Here is a 17,073-nt window from a genome sequence, read left to right as displayed (position 1 = left end):
TTTTATTCACCTTTTGCAATTAAGAAGATAGCTGCTTTCAGATGAGCCTGCTTCCCTTAAGTTTAAAACTTTTTTTCTTGTTAAGTTTTGTTTATTTGAAGGTCAGAGTACACAGAGAGAGGAAAAGAGAGAGACCTTCCTTTCACTGGTTCACTCCCAAAATGGCTGCAGTATCTGGGCCTGCCCAGGCTGAAGCCAGGAGCTTTCTCCAAGTCTCCCACATGCATGTCATCCTCTGTTGCTTTCCCACGTGCATTAGCAGAGAGCTGGATGGAAGTGTAGCAGCTGGGACTTGACCAGCACCCATATGGGATGTCAGTGGAGAGTTTACCCACTATGCCACAGCATTAGCTCCAATTTTAGAGCTTTTAGGAGTTCTCCATAAGGTAGTACAACTGAGCATAAAAGAGTACAGATCTTCAGTAAAGTAAAACCACTGTGGTTGGATTATTTTTGCTTAGAACTAGACTGGGTAAGCACACATTCTTCTCTTGGCTACTTCATACTAAATAAAACCATAGTTTAAGAAATCTGGGGGTTTCCAAGATGTTTTGACTGTCTTTGGTTATTTGCTTCTTATGTGTGTTAGATGTTAAAGCTCAAGTCACTGGTTAGACTATTTGTAGAATGTTTGTTTTTTTGCTTTTCTTTGGTCAAAAGGATACACCCCTAATTCTTTCTATTTGTCTTCCCCAGTACATGCCAGTTGGCTACAAGGCTGGTTAATCAAGATAAATCATTGAGTTGGAGCAGAAGTATGCTACTAGGAAAATAAAATGTTGATGTTTTTCATTTGATTGATTAAATAATTCCTTAGTTGTGTGTTTTGAGATCACAATTAACCAAAAGCTATCATTCTTGATCTGAAAATGTAAATAGGGTTTCTTGAGTGGCCTGATTTACACTGTACTTTTGATTGCCTGTTTCTTTTTTTTTTTTCTTTTTTTTTGATAGTGTAAATTATGTCATAGTCTGCATTGATTCTGAGGGAACATGAAAGAAAAAATATTTACTAAAAAGCTCCTGCTGGAATCAGTTGTATCTTACAGTTGTATATTATGAAATCCCTTTTTTGGTTTTCTACATGATTTGATGACATTTGTCTTCCTCATAATTCTCTAACCTTCACCTTTTTAATATTTAGGCTCCTTCTGAGCTTAGACTGTAAGAAATCTTCATTCGCCCTGCTATACACAAACATTTTTATTTTTTCCCTAATTGAGGAATTTAGTGATTATATGTATCTGTATGAATTCTGAAATTCTTGACATCTAAACTCAAATATTTATTAATCTGTACTTTACTAAGGGCTATTTACCACACTGGATTCTGTATTTCACACTGGATTATTTAAACCCATCTTGTTTATACTACTGATAACTAGGTCTAAATTGGTGTAAACTTTTCTTAGCAAGGCTTTAATTATTTGTTGTTGCTTATAAAAATTTATTAGCACAAGCCTTTCCTAAGCTCATCCATGAGTCTCATATTAGAAAACCCTTGGCTTACATATAATGCTTTAAATCTCTATAGTATATTTTCATAACATTTTTCATAGTAGGATGAACATTAATTGAATATTAAAAATGAATTGAAGCCTTTATATAGAAACCTTTTTTTTAACCTACTAGCCAGAAGAACTTTATTTTCTGTTGGAGTAATAAGGTTTTTTCTGTCACACCCAAAGCTTGAGTTAAATCTGTTTTCTCATGGTCAGCTTGTAAAGGTCAGTGAAGGACAGCATTTTGAAAGAACTGGGTAATGTGCATCCTTCCAGAGGTAGTGTATATTACAGCTGTCCTCTTGGTCCTGTTCCAGCAGCAGCTCTGTGACTCTGAGAGGCCCTAACTGGGACTCAGAAAATTGTACTGAAGGACATTGGTTTCTCATGCATTTTCACTGTAGTGAAATTTGTTTAAATCTTTCTTGTTCCTCAAATCCAGTTGGTCTCTGAGTGCTTTTGATTTTTCTTTACAAGGAAAATTTTCATCAGTTTCTTTCTTGCTATTCCCAAGTGCTACTTGCTTATCCACACCCTTGTTAAGTGTTTGCTGGGGTAATTTCAGTGAATTAATTTTTGTAGTTATTTTTCTGTGTTCTAAAGTGATAGTGACCAAAAAATACCCTGTCTTTGAAAAATTCAGTCTAGTATGAAATCAAACACAGATATAGATCATCTTAGACTGTGGGAACAGTAATAAAGGAAGTAATTAATTCTAAATATTCAGGTAATCAGAATATTGAATTATTAACCGGTATGTTGGTTATATTGTGTCTGTAGCTAGCATGGAAGGAAGTTTGTGTTCTTGTTTCCTAAATCCAACTAAACTGAAGATTCATTTAGTCATTTAAAAACTAGGAAACTTTACTTTTGTTTTCTAGTTAATGAGCAAATAAAAAAATGTAACTTGCATAAAACTATTATTTTACTATTGGTCTGTGATTGAGGGTAGAAATATTTTGTCAACTTCTTTCTACTTATACTCTTTTGAAGTAGTTCTTTAAAAAATCATAAACAAATAAAGCCATTGATCCGTCAGTGAACATTTAAGTAGTTTCTACATTTATGGAACATAAATATCTGGGAAACAAACTGCTTATTTTAGCAGTTATGGCTGTTTGAGGTGATTAAGCAATTGAAAAGTATTGGATGTATTTCATGATCTTATAGAGAGGTGTGCTTCAAAATAACTTTCTTAATGATTTTCTGATGCAAATATTATGTTTTAAAAACATAACTTTAAACATAACATACTTTTGAAATTAAAACCTGAATTAAAAAGATAGAATATACAGAAATCCAAGTAAGAGCTTTCTGTACTGTCTTGCTAATGTTAGTCTACAATTTGTACTCAGTTTTGTTTGCAACATTTTAAAATGAATATTAGTAAATCAAGCATATCCAGTGAAAGTAAAGAAAATAATGGCTAAGTATCCTACTTGAATTGTGATAGAGAAAATTGGGGATTAAAAATCTAAAGATAATTCTAGTAACTGTTTAGTGTGTGATAAAATGAAAACAACTGAGAATAAGATAATTTAAGAATAACATTTAGGGATAACATTAATGCTCCTCAAAAAGTTCCATATCAGGGTGCAAGCTTTCAATACTATAACTGCTTAGTTAAAATTTTAACATTGTGGAGCTGGCACAGTGGCATAGTAGACTAATCCTCTGCCTGCTGGCATGCTCATCCAGTATGGGTGCCATTTCATATCCCTGCGCTCCATTTCCTATACAAATCTCTGTTTATGGCCTAGGAAACCAGTGGAAGATAGCCTAAGTCCTGGGGACCCTGCACCTAAGTGAGAGAGTCAGAGAAGCTCCTAGATTCTGGCTTCAGAGTAGCTCAGCTGTTTCTCTTGTGGCCATTTGGGGAGTGACCCAGCAGATGGATGGTCTCTCTCTGTTTCTCTTTGTCACTATCTGCAAAAATCTGACTTTCAATTTAAAATAATTCTGAAAAAACATTAAAAAAAGAAGATTTTAACTTACTGCCTAAAAAATAATGCTGTTTGTTTTCCCCAGAGAATTTCAGTTGAAAATGGTACAGTGGGTTGCAGAGGCAGTGTTGTAAATGACTTCTTAGCTTGTATGCGTTTAAAATTTTCTCCAATGTTGTCAGCTAGTTCTACCTTTTGCAAGGACAGCAGATTTTTTTCTATAAAAAGACCACGTGGCTTTCATAACTTCTGCTCAATGCTGCTATTATAGTATGAAAACATCATTGATAATATGTAAATACTGTTTGTTGAGTCTGTAAATAGATATTAAAATAAATCTTTATAAAAATTAGCAGTGAGCTGAATTTGCTCTGTGGGCTATATTTTAATCACTCTCTACCTTGAATGATAAAAATCTAGAAAGAGTTCTAATATAAATGGAGAAAAGTTTTCAATTTAGGGATTTTTTTTAAAAAGGTTGTACGCTTTTGGAGGGTGGTGAATTGGCCTTCAGATGCCACCCCAAGGAGCGGAAACTGTCGGAGACCCTCCTCTGTTCCATTTGCAGGTAACCAAAGAGGTCTTAGCATGCACACAAACAAAACCAACAGCAACAGCAAAATAAATTTGCTAAATGCTGTTGTCTTCTTGAAGGTTAATGTCAGATATTCAAAATATTATATTACCTAGTGAATTTAAAAAACTAAAACCTTCCACTACAGAAGTCAAGTGACAAAGACGTACCTGTGACTTTTTGTTCTTTTTGCTACTTTTTTTGTTCTTGTGGGAGCCTTCTGTTGAGTACCATCTTACCTTATTTGGGCTGATAAACCAAACCCAATCCTTATGTCAGAATAAAGAAGGAACCAAAAATCTCTAGTTATCAAACTTTGTCACAGGCTTGTGCTTCTAAGACCATAAGGCTGAGCTTCTCAGACAGTGGTGTGTGTTGATGCCGCGTGGAGATGCACAACAGAGGGCCTGTTACTGCACTCTGATGCTAACCTCAGCTAACTGCTGGAAGAACAAAGTGGAGAAAGTGGAGAGCATTTCAGAAAGTACTGACTCCAACCTGGACTGTCCTGCTTTTAGGACCAGAAATACTCCTTCCCCAAATTCTTCATAATCCTTGCTTCATTGTGTGTGCTTTGGTATAGCATAATAATTAAGGCTTATAATAAGAATTGCTATCAAAAAAGTACAAATTGTGAATTATATGTATTACTCCAAGATAATAGAACTGCCCTAATAATTTAGATACAGGGTATTTCTAAATACTTCTTGGAAAATGGAATTCAAGAGTTCATTCTGCTGTAAAAAAATTTTTTTCAAATCTGTGCCAAGTTTTCCCATAATATGCATTTTTCATGAGGAACACTCATATGCATGGATTTCAGATTTTTTGCACCAAAATATAACTATCTTTTAATTTCATATTCTATGCATTTATTGAAGGAACCTCATATATAGAAAATTAAAATAAGAACAATCTATTTTCTGAGTTCAGAATAGTCAAGATTTGTCAGTATATGAATATTTAATCCTTACCTTCTTAATAAGTTTTTCCTTGTATGACCTTGGACCTCTGAGTCATAGAGATTAATATTTCAAAAATTAATTTTGTAGTGCTTTATCTCCCTCTGTTAGTCCTTAAATAAGTTTTCTTTGTAAATAGAAAAAATATGCACTTAATTTGGTAATCCCATCTTTATCAACATTAAATTTTTACCATAGTCTGACAGAACCCTTTTACTTTACACATTTGATACCCAGATACATTAAGATTTAAGAATGCAGTTTTTATACTTTAGTGTTCATTTGAGTATATCCTATGTCTGAAAATAGTCTTTGAGACAAGCTGATAGATTTAAGAATAATGAAAAGTACTGTTTCTTTGGCTCTATGTTTCAGAGACTTCTTTTTACTCACAATGTGCAACATAAAATTTAGACTCTTTAGCATGGTTTCATTTTCTGACCCCTGCCTGCCTTTGCACACCTTCTTGTTTGTTCCAGATGCCAGCTGTTCCTAAATAGCTTAGACCCAAGTAATAGAAAAAAGCAGCTTACATTGTTACTGACAGTGATGATTTCCTGAACACATTCTGTGGTGATCTGTAATACCCTCCTCTTCTAGCTCTCCTATGTCCAAGCCACTCGCGCTGTGAAATTCCTACTAGTCTGTGAAACTCTACTGCAGCTCGACTTCCCTGAAGCCTTCTCTACCCTCTTCAAGCTCCTCCTGAGTTCATCTTCTATCTTAAACTAATCACCACATTGTTAAAGTTGTTTTCCCCATCATCAGTGAGTCCTCAACAGAGACAAAACATCGTATCTGCCTTTCTTTTCTAATCATACTAGACACTGACACAAACAGGTGCTTCTCAAAAAGAGGAAGGAGAGAGGGGCCCATGCCATGGTGTAGTAAGCTAAGCCTTTGCAACACCAGCTTTCCATGTGGGCACCTGTTCAAGGTCAGGCAGTTTCACTTCCGATATAGCTCCCTGCTTATGACCTGGGGATGCAGCAGAAGATGGCTGCACCCACGTGGGAGACCTGGAGGAAGCTCCTGGCTCCTGGCTTTGGATCTGCACAACCCTGACCATTGCAGCCATTTGGGGAGTGAGCCACAGATGGAAGATCTCTGTCTCTTTAGAAAAATAAATAGAAAGAGGAGAGAAAAAGGATCATAAAGGGATTCTTCGTTCCTAAGCTGTTGATAGATACCACTTGAATTAGAAGCTGGGATTGGTGGAACTACCAGCTACTGGAAAAGCTCCAGCAGTCTGCACCACTCTAGGCTGCTATGTGAGCCCTGTGTTACCAATACTAACTTAGAGGTATTAACATTAGTATTGCGTGCTGCTGTATGAAGTTTCTTATTTACTTGCTTCCCTAAATGGAAGAATCCACCTTTTCCTATTCCTATCTGGCGAATTCATAATAGTTTGAAAAGATAATGTTTCTAATAATTGATGTTTATTAACAAAGTTTGACATTACTGATATCTTTGCTTCCATGTTTTTCATACACTATTTAGTATTCTTCACAATAGTCCAATGAAGTAGTTGTTGCTATCCCAATTTAACAAATTGGGGGTGGAGGGAGAAGAAGTTCAGTGGAGTGAACTAAACTGTCCAAGAACTGCTCATTGAAACCCAAACAGCGTAATGAGTCAAGTTATGCATTTTAAAATCATTGAAAGGTGGATTCCAAATCTCTTTTGTGATAGCAAGCAACTTCTCTGATGTTGAGTTTCCTTATAATATAAAATGGTAGTTTATCCCAAAAGAATAAAAAAAAGCATGGCACATAACTACATAATAAATGTTAGCTGCAGTTGCATCTTCTGAACTTTTGTTATGAGTTCTGGAAAAATGATGACAGCAGAACACGACATGACACAAGTAGGCAAATAACCATTGAGTAAATAAGTTAGTGTCCTCTGTTTTGTATATAAAAGCATCAGCCAGCAAATGTTTTCCACGATGGCCAAGTTTTTGTCGGTGAGCACATTTATTCCCTTAATTTGAAGATGTAGCTTCAGTATTTAATAGTTAATGTACAGAGCAAGATCAGTGATCTGTCTACCAGACTTAACTTTCAGAAAATGTGGAAACTATGTGGGTTAACCTTTGTATAAAATAGTTGCCCTAGTGGTTCTGTAGCATAGACCTCTTAGTACCATTCAACAAAGAAAAACCATAAACACAGCTGCTGTTTTGGTATTGCTTGTGGTTTGGTTTTGTTGTTATTCGAGCTTTTTCATGCAAGCAGATCATCATTTAAAAGTAGTCATTTGACATTTTCTCTTGCAGTCTTCACATTTTTTGTTTTTAAATGTTATAGCTTAAGTTATTTCTGCAATAGTGTAATAGTGAGTCATTTTGGTCTTTTTACTACCCAGAAATTTTCTTTTAAAACTGTAACATAGGGCCCGGCATGATAGCATAGAGGCTAAAGTCCTCGCCTTGAACGCACCAGGATCACAAATGGGCGCCAGTTCTAATCCCGGCAGCTCCACTTCCCATCCAGCTCCCTGCTTGTGGCCTGGGAAAGCAGTCAAGGACGTCCCAATGCTTTGGGACCCTGCACTCACGTGGGAGACCTGGAAGAGGCTCTGGGCTTCGGATTGGCTTAGCTCCAGCCATTGTGGCCGCTTGGGGAGTGAATCATCGGACGGAAGATCTTCCTCTCTGTCTCTCCTCCTCTCTGTGTATCTGCCTTTCCAATAAAAATAAATCTTTTAAAAAATGTAACATATGGTATCAATATATTTTAAAACCTGTTTCAGGGGAATCTCTGTTGTTAGTATGAAGACAGGTATTTCATCTATCAGAAAATAATTTCCCTATATTTGCCATTGTCTTTCTTTTTCTTTTTTATTCATTAATTACATTGTATTACATGACACAATTTCATAGGTACTGGGATTCTCCCCCCTTCACCCCAAACCCTTCCCCCATGGTGAGTTCCTTCACCTTGATGCATAACCACAGCTCAGGTTACGTTGGGATTCCCTAATTACAAGCTCACACCATACAGAGTCCAGCATCCCACTGTCCAGTCAAGTTCAACGGCCTCTTAGGAGGCCCTCTCAGGTTTGAAGGCAGATCTAGCAGAGCATCACCTCGATCAATTAGAAGCTCCAACATATCATCAGCAACAGTCCAGGTACGATGAGACTGGTGCAGAGTCCACTGATTGACATAGTCCATCTTAGGGTTTCCCCTTGTCCAGTTTTCCGCTGCAAGCATATAGCTGAGGTGGTTGATTGATCTACTCCATCTTCCATCTTTTCTTGGTTAATGTTTTGATTCCTCCATTTTGTTCAGGGGAATCCCCAAAGAAACTCTGAGGCGTTCCCAGTCCAGACTCGTACATGTACTACTAGTAAGCACAGTGCCCACCACAGTCCATCACTCCGATCAGCTGGTGGTTGTAACCCCTGGGTTGGATCTATTCTGAGCCCCGACCTCCATTGGAACCAATGAGTATTGCAGCTCTCCCCGGCTCTGCCCATCACACACTAGTCCCTCACCTAAACCAGTGGGAGGTGTGTTGGTTGGGTGCTGCATTCCCTACTGGCACAGGCCATTTCGCCTTGGCATTTTGTGTTTTGTACTGTTTTTTATTGTAACCAAACCTGGCCAGGCCCCCACACAGTTCCAGCACTCGGACTTGCCAGTGGATGATGTGAACTGACTCAGCCTGGTCTGCCCCCAACCTGAGCCAAGTGTATGCCAGTGGGTCACTTTCCAACGCCTCACTGGGTTGTTTACCTCCATGCTTCCTGCGTTTATTTGTAGGGTCAGTGTCCTGTCAGAGGAACTGTTCAGATTCTTCCATCCGACCCCTTCCTGGTGTCAGGCTTCACGCATACCAGCAGGTCCTTCGGCCAGCACTGCTCTTCGACCCATTCTGGTTCCTGCTGTTGAGAGTTTCAGCCCAGCCATGGCTCGTCCATACCCACATATAGCTCATATATGGCTCAGTTGGGGTTGAAACCTAGCCGAGCCCGTCCCATATCTATCCTGGTCCTCCGCAGCACCAAACTGTGTTGCGGTCTAACCCGGCACGGTGCGTCAATTCCGAATCCATATTTGTGCCAAGGGAGTACAACTGTGACCCGACCAGAACTCAGCCCCCTTCCAGTTCCTGCGCCCCTTAGTGGTAAGCTCCACCCAGCCAAGGCCTCCCCCAAGCTCCCCAACCAGGCCTGTTCCCTGCCATTGTCTTTCAAGTAATTTCTGTTCCCAGAGGTGGGAGGAAGGCTGGAAATATCTGCTATTCCTACTCCTCGCCTTCTTCATATTTTATAGCTCTGAATCATACCATTAACTGCTTATTACAACCAAGAATTTATACAAAAGAAACATGATTGATTAAGTTACCACTGTCTTTGGGTCACAGTGGGTCTGAGGTGGAGGACTGTAGGGGACAAACATGCATAGGGGACCATTTAGGCAGGCCTTTGCAGTGATCTAAACAGGAAGGAATAGTGGCCTGTGCCTAGGCACTGAGAATGGTGTAAAGGAATGTAGATGGATTAATGAGAGAATTGGTTGATGGATTTCATGACTGGGGAACATCCAGCCCACAGGCCCTGTAAGGCCCATGAAATCATTTGGTCTGGCCCTGCCAAGGCAAATGCAGGTGGGATTCAGAATTCAGTAAATCTACAGCAGGTTAATCTTTTTTTTTTTTTAATTTTATTTTAAATTCATTAATTACATTGTATTATGTGACACAGTTTCATAGGTACTGGGATTCTCCCCACCCCTCCCCAAACCCTCCCACCATGGTGGATTCCTCCACCTTGTTGCATAACCACAGTTCAAGTTCAGTTGAGATTCCCCCATTGCAAGAGTAGGTTAATCTTTTCAGTTGATAATTTTGTATGACCTGCGTATGTTACAAATATAAAATTGTCTTAACAGAAAAAGTTTCCGCACCCTTGGATAGTAATGACTATGAGGTAGATGAGAGGAACCTGAGGTGGGAATTTCTGGAGTGGATGTGTCATGTTGCTCACTTGCTTCTCCTTTTGCTAAACTCCTGCTTATCTTGAAGGGTTCTGTTTGTGTTACCTCATGGCAGCCTCCATCGATCAGGATGACCACATGATGCTTTTGTAGAGTCTGGCATGATAGCATTCATATGAACAAGCTCTTCATTCTTGGCTTGTGTCTTGTGAGGATAAAGGTCCTATCTGCCTTATTCTTCATCGTATCTGCAGTACCTAATGTGATCCAAAGACCGCATCAGTACACTCTTGGTGAAAAGGAGATGTGTGATGTGTACCTCTTGTACTTGATGGAGGAATCACATATGTTAGGTTGTCTAAGCCTTTTTGATTGTTTTCTCTAGTTTAATTTTCTTTCTCAGCTGGTATCATTTGTTACATTTGGTTGTACTTCTACAATTTAGCTACTAAATAAATTTATAAGGCAAGAAATAAACATGCTTTGCCACTTTGGTAAGATTTTCCAAATGAACCCCAAGCATGTTGAAGTCTTAAAAAAATTAAGAACTTTTCAGTCATAATAGTATTTAACAGTTTTAAAATATTACATGCTCTTAGTTCAGATGGTATAAACATACTGACAAAGTCATGACTCTCAGTCGTGTTTAAATCAGTTCATTTCTGTTAGAAGTATTAAGACTGGGGGCCTAATGCGGTAGCCCAGTGACTGAAGTCTTCACCTTGCACACGCCTTGGATCCCATATAGGAGCAGGTTCTAATCCCGGCAGCCCCACTTCCCATCCAGCTCCCTGCTTGTGGCCTGGGAAAGCAGTGGAGGATTGCTCAAAGCCTTGGGACCCTGCACCCACATGCGAAACCCAGAAGAGGCTCTGGGCTCGTAGCTTCAGATTGGCTCGTTTCCAGCCATTGCAGCCACTTGGGGAGTGAAGCAACAGATGGAAGTTCTTCCTCTCTCTCTCCTCCTCTCTATATCTGACTTTCCAATAAAAATAAAATAAACCATAATAACAAAAGATTGGCCTTAAAAAATATTAAGACTGGTTTATTTGAGAGAACTCGTGGGTCATTCCATTAGATTTCAGAGAAATTGTGCTATTGTGAGTATATGCCTAAAACTTACTTTAAGAACAGAGTATTCTAAAATATTAATTACCTAAACTAGAATTAGTTTCCCCTTACCCCCAAAAAAGGAAATGGAAAAGATAGTTTTAAGAAAAGACTGAGCTGTGTTAAATTCTTGTTACAGCCATATTGGGAGTACAGGTGAAAAAAGGAAAGGATTTAATTTCTCTGGCTTTAACTTTTTTAAAGAAGAGCAGTGGAATAATAACCTATGAAAATTCTTTCTGGCCCCAGTTCTGTTACATTATAAATCAGCATGGTAAAGGTGGCATGTGATGGGAATTTTGGTATCAATTACAACTTACTTGCCAATCTTTCTATTGCCTTAGCTTTGTCTTGAAAAATGCAATCAAATTAGTGTTTGGATGACTTTATTAAATTGAATTTAATGCAAATGATTTTTTCTAATCAACTGAAATAGATTTTTAAGAAAAGTTTGAGCAACTGTCTATTATGTATTTTCCTAATCAAATCAGAGTACAGAAAACAAAATACTTAACAGCCCCAAGGAATTTATTTGGTAAGTGTTGCTTTTTTAACAGGTGTTTTCTTCTTTGATTTAGGTTTCTGCTTCGAAACAACCATATATATAATTCCTTCAAATAGTTTTATATGTGAAACTTGTAAAGGATCAGAACAATGCCTCCACGACCATCATCAGGTGAACTGTGGGGCATCCACTTGATGCCCCCAAGAATCCTAGTAGAATGTTTACTGCCAAATGGAATGATAGTGACTTTAGAATGCCTCCGTGAGGCTACATTAATAACTATAAAACATGAACTATTCAAAGAAGCAAGAAAATACCCTCTCCATCAACTTCTTCAAGATGAATCTTCTTACATTTTCGTAAGCGTTACCCAAGAAGCAGAAAGGGAAGAATTTTTTGATGAAACAAGGCGTCTTTGTGACCTTCGGCTTTTTCAACCCTTTTTAAAAGTAATTGAACCAGTAGGCAACCGTGAAGAAAAGATCCTCAATCGAGAAATTGGTATGATACAATTTTCAACTTGGTCCTGACATTGTCGTCCTGTTCTAAGATGCAGATAGCTATGAAGCTTAGTTTTTGTCACATTTCTGAAATATCTGTCTGAAGCAGAACCTTTTTAATCAAATTAATTTTTACTAATATGTAATTATAAATCTGAAGTCCTTTTTACTGTGAAACTTTGGAACTATTTTCAACACCTTGATGTTACTTGATAAAGTTTTTGTAGGAGGTATCATTTGTGGATGAATAACTGATTTAGGTAATGTTTTCTGCCTTTAACCTGCTGAATGTATTATCTTTGATTTGAGACCTTGTCAATTCTTACTATATATACTCATCAAAAAATTTTTTTAACCCAGAGAAACTTATTTATTCACCTATAAAATTGCCTGTTTGTAATACAAACAAAATCATATTCTGTGTTTAATTGAATGCTGTGTTCTTTATATCTTTTTTTTTAAGGTTTTGTTATTGGCATGCCAGTGTGTGAATTTGATATGGTTAAAGATCCAGAAGTACAGGATTTCCGAAGAAATATTCTGAATGTTTGTAAAGAAGCTGTGGATCTCAGAGATCTCAATTCACCTCATAGTAGAGCAATGTATGTCTATCCTCCAAATGTAGAATCTTCACCAGAACTGCCAAAGCACATATATAATAAATTAGATAAAGGTAAGAAAATTGTCATTGCTATAGTAAAATTTGCTCTCTGTGCCTGAATTTTAGTAGTCAGTGCCTAACCAGATGATAAGGTTCTTAATGACAGGGACTGCTTAGTGACAAGATGTAGGTGAGCACCAAATATATACAGTTTAGTTTAATAAGCTATTTATGTATCGTGCTGATCACTTAGCAAATTATTTATCTCAAAATACTGAAGAATTTGAGTTTGAAATTCACTCTTTGGGCCAGGGCTGTGGCATAGAAGGTAAAACTGCTGCCTGCAATTCTAGCCTTGCTTATGGGTTCTGATTTAAGACCCGGCTGCTCCTTTTTCAACCCAGCTCTCCACATGGATCCCTGGGAAAGCAGCAGAAGGTGGTCCAAGAGTTTGGACTGCTGCACCCACAGGGGTAATGCAGAAGAACCTTCCAACTCCTGGCTTCCTTCTGACCCAGGTTCAGCCATTGCAGCCATTCAGGGAGGGAACCAGCAGATAAAAGATTTAGATCTCTGCCTGTCTCTCCTGCTGTCTTCTCTCTTCTGTCTGTGTAACTCTTTCAAATAAATAAACCTTCTAAAATTTCCACTCTCTTTTTAGACACTAACAATTACAGTTGATTTAACTGTTTACGAATTAAAAATTAGGATAAATGAAAACATTTTATACATTTTTGATAAAAGTCTGTGTTCTCATGTCATAATTATATAAAGTAGTTTTAATTGATATTAAGTTTAGTAATTAGGTATCGTAATGAGTGATCATGTAGAGGTAGACTTGACATCTCTTATATCAGTTGATAAAATGGACCTTCATAAGTTACTGTTTTGTAAGTAAATGTCCGTGCACCCAAAATTCTTTTCTATTATAGCTTAATTTTAAGATAGAATACTCTTACTGCTTTTCCCCAACATTTTTACGAAAATTTCTAACATATAAAAAGTTGAAATAATTGTCGTGTTAATACCCAGACCACTTTAACAGAACTTTGTTAAATTAGTTGATTAATTTTATTTGAAAGACAGAAAGAAAGCTAAAGAAGCAGGTAGACGCTTCTTTACGCTGGTTCTTTCCCCACATACTCATAACATTCAGGCTGGGCCATACTAAAGCTGAGAGCAGGAAACTCAATCCAGGATTCCCACATGGGTGATAAGGACCCAGTTACTTGAGCAACCGCTTGCTGCCTCCTAGGATGTTCATTAACAGGAGGCAAGAATTGAAAGCAGTACCTTAAGAGTTCACTTTGTGGTATTAATAGTTTTATTTGCGCGAATTTTTCCAATTTCCTCAGTTTAATTGATCTTAAAAAGAGAAAAATCAGAAATCCCTCTCCTGTTGCCTCCTAATCCTTAATCGTTCATACCTTATCTTCTCTAGCATTCCAACTTAGCATCTTTATGTCTCTTTATTATTTGCTTTTTATTTCCCATAGTTACTAAAAATCCTTTCTGTCTTGCTGTCATGAGTCATTCTTCACAGGTGGCACACATGAACTATGTTACATGCTTTAGAATGAAAGTGAGCCTAGTCCTATGTATTTATGAGTAGGCATAGATTTACTTTCATAAAACATGAGTTTGGGGTGTGATCTGGCAGCGCTGTCAGGTAGGAATCTTGTTTCCACCCGATATTTATCAGTATTTGGTTAGCATTATAATAATTTCTGATATACTCCATCCGATGATGGTCCATACATTCTGAAAGTTGTCTCATAGAAGTGGATGTTGTGACTGCATCTAATAATGTTTTCCTGTTATAGGGCAAATAATAGTGGTGATTTGGGTAATAGTTTCTCCAAATAATGACAAACAGAAATATACTTTGAAAATCAACCATGACTATGTACCAGAACAAGTAATTGCCGAAGCAATCAGAAAGAAAACCCGGAGCATGTTGTTATCCTCTGAACAACTAAAACTTTGTGTTTTAGAGTATCAGGGCAAATATATTCTAAAAGTGTGTGGATGTGATGAATACTTTCTAGAAAAATATCCCCTGAGTCAGTATAAGGTAAGTAACAAGTTCAAGAGTATTAATTTTAGATTTAACAAGTAATCACATTGAGAACTAGTGTCTCTTTTAGGATGTGTTTTTAATTAATATTAGTAAATAAGTTTTTAATTCTGTAATTGTTTAATTTTAGAAACTGATAATATTGGCAGTTACACTAATCCCAAAATATGGGATATTTCATTTTTTTATCCCATCCCAAACAATGATACTAGAATAAAATTAAAATGAACATGTAAAAATTCATAATTGATACTGAAAGATATATTGTTTCTAATATCCTATTAGCACTATGTTACTCTTGTTTGTATTCATTAAATACTTACAAGAAGCAACTATGTGTCAAGTATGTACCAAATACTCATTTATAAAATCAAGCAAAACATGATATTGACCTTCCAGGTTGCTTAGGGTCTAAGAAAGCAGACCCTTATAATATGTGTACAAAAACAACTATATTAAAAATATCTACTAAAGTATTCAGGCTGGTGATTTTTAATATTTTAATATATCCATACTTGTATGAACCTCCTCTTTATGTTTTTCTGTTTCTTTTTTTTCTTTCTTTGTTTTTTTTTTTTTTCTGTTTCTTAAAAAGAAAAAATACGTTTCTTAGAAAATATTTGGGCAGAATGTGACTTTGCAGATTGGGTGACAGTCTAACAAATGATACTATTTATTTGTTTAAGTACCTATTCATAATTTGTATCTTCTGATCTTTACTGATTTTGTTTTTGTCTGTTGTATTATTTGCTTAAGAATAAGGATAGAACTGTTGTGTCAAAACTTGACTTAATTGTGTTCATATGTGTACTTTATATTTACAAGTGCTTGGTTGATCTGTACTACAGCCTAGTTCTCAAATGGTAGTGTTTTTTAATGTTACAAACTCAGCAAGTGCTAAGAAATATCATCTATAATGTTTGATTTTTTTCTAAACCTATGCAAATCAGTATATCAACTCTCATAATCCTGTTACATGTTGCTTTTAAAATGAAAAACTTTATGGGAAATGACTCTGTTCTTGCTCCTTAACTCTTTTACAGTATATAAGAAGCTGTATAATGCTTGGAAGGATGCCCAATTTAATGCTGATGGCTAAAGAAAGCCTTTACTCGCAACTGCCAATGGACTGCTTTACCATGCCATCTTATTCCAGACGTATTTCCACTGCTACGCCGTATATGAATGGAGAAACATCTACAAAATCCCTTTGGGTTATTAATAGTGCACTCAGAATAAAAATTCTTTGTGCTACCTACGTGAATGTAAATATTCGAGACATTGATAAAGTAAGGTCAAGTACTTAAGCTTACTGCTTCATGTAAAATATTTTGTTGAATCGTGATGTATTTTCAGATGACTAGAAATGCACTTGAATCTCAGAAAATAAAAAAATATGGAATGGATTCAGTTAGTTTCCATCTGCTCTACCAGTTACACAGCTCACAGCCCTTTGTAATCCTCACGTTCATAATTCTAATATTTGGATAATTGTAATATCCATAATTGTAAACTGTTAAAACTGAAAGTTTTTCAAAATTCATTTTGTCAGCAAAACCTTTGACCTGAAATGATGCTTTTTGTAGGCTTTAATCCCACTTACTAGAAATATTTGTTTTTTTATAAAATTATTAATTTCTTTTACATTCTGTTTCAACTCCTCTAGTTCGTAAGTAGTATTCGCATATATGCCAATTTATCTTTCTAAAATGTTTAAAAACTGAATTACGTTCCTGGCTTACTGGAATTATTGTCCTGTTATGATGTTTTCTGAGTAACATGTCGTCCCTATTGTTATTAATGGATGAAGGCAGCAGCAAATTTTGGTGAAGAATCTATATCAGTATTAATTTATTATACAAGCATAGTAAGAAAAAAATAGGAAAGCTATATCTGAACAAATTTTTCACTTGTTCTCAATTCAGTTGCATTATTTTTAGTGTGTAACATTTTGTTCTGTCTAGTATGCATGTGTAGATGTATATGTATTTTTTAGTATATCTGTACACATATCTTTTTTTTTTTTTTTAGATCTATGTTCGAACAGGTATCTACCATGGAGGAGAGCCTTTATGTGACAATGTGAACACTCAAAGGGTCCCTTGTTCTAATCCCAGGTGAAACATAGTTTGAATTTTATTTCCAAGGGTATATCAGTATTTAGCAATATGATTAATACAGGTTGTGTATATTATTTTTTAAAGAAAAAATGGATTTATTTGTTTTATGTAAAAGAGTTACAGAGAGGGAGAGAAAGAGGTATCTTATTTCCTGCTGATTCTGTCAACAAATAGCCACAAAAGCCAAGGGTGACCAGTCTGAAGCCAGGAGCCTGAAACTCCGTCTGGGCTT

The 17,073-nt window shown here is 36.6% G+C and overlaps 1 protein-coding gene across 2 annotated transcripts in view; it reads left to right on the top strand.

The window, feature by feature from the left end:
• Nucleotides 1–17,073, top strand: part of PIK3CA (phosphatidylinositol-4,5-bisphosphate 3-kinase catalytic subunit alpha) — a 90,337-nt gene that overhangs the window by 46,551 nt on the left and 26,713 nt on the right. For both annotated transcript variants that reach the window (XR_009245085.1, XM_058661064.1), the window contains exons 2-6: nucleotides 11,617–12,044; nucleotides 12,507–12,716; nucleotides 14,468–14,718; nucleotides 15,765–16,010; nucleotides 16,753–16,838. Coding sequence is in view for 1 of the 2 variants with exons in the window: in XM_058661064.1 (XP_058517047.1) it covers nucleotides 11,693–12,044; nucleotides 12,507–12,716; nucleotides 14,468–14,718; nucleotides 15,765–16,010; nucleotides 16,753–16,838 (1,145 nt within the window). In the remaining variant the exon portion in view is untranslated. The remainder of the gene's footprint in view (nucleotides 1–11,616; nucleotides 12,045–12,506; nucleotides 12,717–14,467; nucleotides 14,719–15,764; nucleotides 16,011–16,752; nucleotides 16,839–17,073) is intronic.

The sequence above is a fragment of the Ochotona princeps genome, chromosome 3, assembly GCF_030435755.1.
Source record: "Ochotona princeps isolate mOchPri1 chromosome 3, mOchPri1.hap1, whole genome shotgun sequence".
NCBI lineage: Eukaryota > Metazoa > Chordata > Mammalia > Lagomorpha > Ochotonidae > Ochotona > Ochotona princeps.
The sequence above is the reverse complement of the archived record's forward strand: the minus strand, read 5'-3'. Positions and strand labels throughout refer to the sequence as shown.